The sequence below is a fragment of the Nicotiana tabacum genome, chromosome 8 (assembly GCF_000715075.1).
Source record: "Nicotiana tabacum cultivar K326 chromosome 8, ASM71507v2, whole genome shotgun sequence".
In the NCBI taxonomy this organism is placed as follows: Eukaryota; Viridiplantae; Streptophyta; class Magnoliopsida; order Solanales; family Solanaceae; genus Nicotiana; species Nicotiana tabacum.
The window spans coordinates 185,483,183-185,488,672 of record NC_134087.1 but is presented as its reverse complement, the minus strand read 5'-3'; the positions used below and the strand labels follow the sequence as shown (position 1 = coordinate 185,488,672).

Below are 5,490 nucleotides of genomic sequence, written 5' to 3'. Positions count from 1 at the left end.
TTGGAAGAGTAGTTGTCTTTGAAAAATCTCCCAAAGGTGTTTAGGTTTTGAAAATGTTTGAAAAATGCAAAAAAATGCGTCTAAGTCCCAATTAACTGATCTCTGATGTCGCATTAAGAAGTCTGCTATCTTTGCATTTGCGAAGAATAAGTCGCATTTGCGACTCTGGCCCCTTTTGCATTTGCGTTGAAATGGTCGCATTTGTGATCAAGTCCTGCCCAGGCCATCTTCGCATTTGCGATACAACTTCGCATTTGGGAGCCAGGCTTCGCAATTGCGAAGCTTGCAGACCTGCAACACACCAACAATTTCCTAAGTCACATTTCACTTCGTGGCCTATCCAAAACTCACCCAAGCCCTCAGGACTCCAAACCAAACATGTACACTAACCTAAAAATATCATACGGACTTGCTCATGCAATCAAATCATCAAAATAACATCAACAAATATGAATTAAACCCCAAATTCATGAAATCATTCAATGACACCAAAATTTCCAATTTCTCAACTTTAGGTTCAATTTATACCAAACCAATTCCGATCTTTATCAAATTTTACAGATTGAACCTAATTATTATTTCAAACTCGCATCGGGCTCCAAAACCACAATAGAGGCCCGATACCATCAATTCCAAACGTCTTTCATTTCCAAAAACTCTTATATATTCCAGAAAATAATTTTCTTTAAAAATTCATTTCTCGAGCTTGGGACCTCGGAATTCGATTCCGGGCATATGCCCTTGTCCCAAAATTTACTACGGACTCTACGAGACTGTCAGATCACGGGTCCAGGCCCGTTTACCAAGAATATTAACCAAAGTCAACTTTATTAAATTCTAAAAGCAAATTTTCTTATTTCACTTAGTTTTCACATAAAAGCTTTCTGGAAATGCGCCCGGACTGCGCACGCAAATTGAGGCAAGACAAAAAGAGATTTTAAGGCCTCAGATTACATAATTTACTTGAAAACTAGTGATGACCTTTTGGGTCATCACAATAGGGTTCAAAAATATTAAAATAAAGTAAAAACTCGGAAATCTCAGCACTTAATAAGTTACAGATGTCGCAATTGCGATAGGATGCGAAAAACTCATCGCAATTGCGAACCTGGAGACTTCCCTATTAAGGTCACATTTGCGACCAAACCTCCGCAAATGTGAAAACCAGCTTTCGCAAATGCGAAAATTGTCCAGTCACCCAGGCTTCGCAAATGCAATGGCCGCATTTGTAATCAGAACTTTGCGAATGCGAAGAAAGCAGAACCAACAATCAGCAATTAAGAAAAATCATTCCGAAACCAATCCAAAATTCACCCGAGCCCTCGGGGATCCAAATCAAATAGGCACACAAGTCTAAAACCACAACACGAACTCGCTCGTGCACTCAAATCATCAAATAACTTCTAATACCATGAATCGCATGTCAACATGCTTAAAATCAAACTAAACTTCTAGAATCGCAACCAAGCCTCCGAACCATAACAAATTAACTCCGAATGGAGCCAAATATTCCAGACAAGTTCTATATGACCAAACGAACCTACTTAAAGCTTCAAATCACACATAACAATCTTGAAACGATGAATCCACACGTCAAGTCAAAATCAATGAACTTTGAAACTTCAACTTCGACAGTCAATGCCGAAACCTATCAAATTACCTTCGATTGACCTCAAACTTTGCACACAAGTGACATTTGCCATTAAGGACCACTTCCTACTTCTAGAATCAGAATCCAACCCTGATATCAAAAATGCCACTCCCGGTCAAACTTCCCAGAAATCCAACTTTTCTCAATTCAAGACTAATACGACTACGAACCTCTAATTTACAATTTGGACGCACTCCTAAGTCCAAAATCACCCAATGGAGCTAACAGAACTGACGAAACTCTATTTCGAGGTTTAATACTAAAAGTCAAACTTGGTCAATTCTTCCAACTTAGAACTTAAATCATGAAGTTCATTATTCCAAATCGATTCCGAATAACTTGAAAACCAACATCGACAATTTACGCAAGTCATAATACATCATGCTGAGATACTCGAGCCCTCAAGTTACCGAGCAAAGTGCAGATTTTCAAAATGATCAGTCGGGTCGTTACACTTTCTCCCAAGCTAGTAGAGCTTTCTTTGAAATATTACTATCTTCTGTCTATAAAAAACTTCTGCAAATTGCCTCAGTAAACTTGGTAATCTTCTTTAAGAGCATGAATATTTGAGCACAATAGTTTTTAATGGAGAACAAAACACTTTTGATGAGCTGTAGTCGCCCTGTATTTGACAATATCTTGGTTGTCCAGGATGTAATTTTTCCCGCTAGTTTGTCAAGTAGAGGTTGAAATTGAACTAGTGAGACCCTTTTATAACTTAGAGGTGCTCCCAGGTATCTTACTAGCAACTCATTTTTTTTAATTCACGGGAGCTCCAGTATGTCTATTTAAGTAGCTTGTGATACTCCGCAGAGAATATGGAACTTTTCTTCTTGTTAATTTCTAATCCTGATGCTTTTGAGAAATCCAGAAAGCAATTGTATAGTAGCTAAATTGAACCAATGTCACCCCTACAAAACAACAAAAGATCATCTGCAAATTCAAGCTACATGATTTGCATCTTTGCACACTTAGGATGATAATTGAAATCTGGATGTGATGCAATGCCTTCAATCTTCTTGTGAAATATTTCATTGCCAGCACAAAAAGAAAAGGGGATAGTGGATCCCCCTGTCAAAGTCCTTTCCTGACTTCAAATGGTTGTGTTAGTGAACCATTCAACATGATAGTATATGTAACACTTTGTACATAAGTCATTATCCATTGCACAAACTGATCTGGAAAAGCCAATACTCTCAAAACCTGCTCAAGAAATGGCCATTAAAGTGAGTCATATGCCTTCTGCATGTCCAATTTCATCATGCATCGAGGAGACACTCCTTTCATTCTATACCCTTTTACTAACTCATGGCTTAGAATGATGTTGTCAACAATTACTCTTTTGGGGACAAAAGCAAATTAGGTCTTATCTATTAGATTATCCATAACTCCTTGTAGTCTACTGGTCAAGAACTTTGAGATGATTTTGTCGAGTGTGGCGCAACATGAAATAGGTCTATACTCCTTAATCGTAGAAGGATTTCTAACTTTAGGAATTAAAGTTATTAAGGTAAAATTAACTGGCTTAAACATCTGTGATGTCTGAAAGAAATCTAGCACAGCTTGTGTTACCTCTTCCCCTATGATATGCCATGATTTCTTGAAAAAGAATACATTAATTCCATCATATCCTGGGGCCTTCAAGTCATCTATAACCTGAAGAGCCTTCCATACTTCTTGCCTTGTAACAGGCAGAATCAATTGATGTTACTGCTCTCTATTGAGGATTGCCCCTCTTTTCATTACATTTGGATCTATTGCTGGGATTGCAGAAGCATTTGATCCTAGCAATTGTTTATAGTATCCAAGTACTTCAACCTCTTTTTCCTCCTCTATGTGTAAATGAACCCCTAGATCATTCGTGAGATCATCTATTCCGTTCAAAATGTTCCTATTATTCATATGAGCAAAGAAATATGCAGAGTTATTATCTCCCAACTTCAGCCACTGTACCCTTGATCGTTGCCTATAAATTCTTTCCTCTATTAGTATCCATTTCTCCAATTTACTGTTTAGTTCATTTACTTCCTCAATTAATTTTGCATTCAACATTCTACAGCTTATTTTCTCATACACTTCCTGCAGTTCCCTTCTGATTACTCTGATTCTGTCCTCCACACCTTTGTAATATTGAGTGTTGAGCCTCTTAATAACTTGCTTAACTCTTTTTAGTTTGTTCTTGACTCCCTGTAGCTTCCAATCTCCTCCAGTTGTGTTCCATGCTTGATCTACTTCTGGTATAAATTGAGGATGCTTAGCAATGCAATTGAAAAATCTAAATGGGCTGGTTTTCTTCCTCTGCATTTGTGAAATCATCAGCTTAAGTGGGGAATTGTTAGAGAAAGATGGCTCTAGGATTTGTATACTCATACTGCGCATTGTTATCATCCAGTCTATGTTTACCAATCCTCTATCAATTTTGCTATATGTATGATTATTTATCCATGTGTAATCCCTTCCCACAGTAGGTAACTCATTCATTCTTGTATCATTCATGAATTTCCTAAAATCTTTTGTTTCCATATCTTGTATTATTGTACCATGGTGTCGATCCTGACTAGTCAATACTGTATTAAAATCTCCCATTGCTAACCATGGTGTTGATACCTAATTTTTTCCTATATATTTTTAATATACAAAATACCTTCAAAATAGCATATGTATGCATATATAAGCATGTCCAAGTGTTTGATTATTTTTCCATAATTTTAAAGGTTTAATTTGATTTATTTTCCTTTTTTATCCATAAAATCCCCAATAATTATTTCCAAAATTATTATTTTGATAATTCATCTATTGGATTTTTATATTTATGCCAAAATATGGATAAATTAATTTTACATATTTTTACAATTTCATTTAGTATTTTTAAAGCTAAATTTGCACACAATTGCAATATTAGCCCTTTTAAGATTTAATTATGTTTTATACACATAAAATTAGATCCTGTATTTTTAAATTTTTATGTGTTATAAATCATTTTAGTATTTAAATTAATTTTCAGAAACCAGTTACTATTTTTTATAAATTAAAAAAGGAAAAAATGGCTATTTAAATTTTAGCCAAATTGCTTTCAAATCAAAACCCAATTCCCCGGCCCGATTTCTAATTAAACCCAACCCTAACCCTTTTAAACCCTACCCAAACCTGGATCCCCACCTACCCCATTTAACCTGGGCCGTTGATCATTCAGATCAACAACCACCATTCCACCTGCCTAAAATAAACCCAAACGACCCCCTTAACCTAATTCATTTCCACCAACCCGCCACCATCCAAACTAACCCTAATCCCCTTCGATTCTCAACCAATCCATGGACTCCCATGGTTGTTTGAGACGTGTACCGGTCTCCTATGGCTTCTGGTTGCTTGTTTTCGTGATTTCATGGAAATATCTCAAAGAGATCTAGTCCAGTCTTTGCTCAACTTCTATGTATGGTCTTTTCCCGGCCATCCATGGCCGTTCGAGTCAGATCTATGGTTTTTTCTGCTAGATCGGTAACTTTCGATGTCTTTCTCATTTTTTTAGGTTCTCCGAAACCCTAACTGTAAAGGTTTCCGATTTTCTTTCAGATCTGTCTTAGATCTTTGTATGTTATAAACTTCTTAAGTGTTTTCCTTAAAGGTTTTCTGATTTCGTCTTCAACGATTAGGGTTTTTTTAACTTCTTTTAAAAGATCTCTTCTCCGATTTTCAGTGTTGTTTTATGATATTACTACGTTTAAACAATGTTTTTATGTTTTTCTTCTACCTAGTTCATTGTGTTAAAACCCTAAGTATCATTGGTTTTATTTGGGGTTCTGAAACTATATTTTGTTATGTATGCCTATTTCGATTGA

At 36.2% G+C, this 5,490-nt stretch overlaps 1 protein-coding gene across 1 annotated transcript; it reads right to left on the bottom strand.

Annotated features, from left to right (window-relative positions):
• Window positions 1–3,358: 3,358 nt before the first annotated feature.
• LOC107782881 (uncharacterized) lies at window positions 3,359–4,237 on the bottom strand. Its single transcript, XM_016603822.2, has one exon. The coding sequence runs from the start codon at window positions 4,235–4,237 to the stop codon at window positions 3,359–3,361; it is 879 nt and encodes a 292-aa protein (XP_016459308.2).
• Window positions 4,238–5,490: the final 1,253 nt, after the last annotated feature.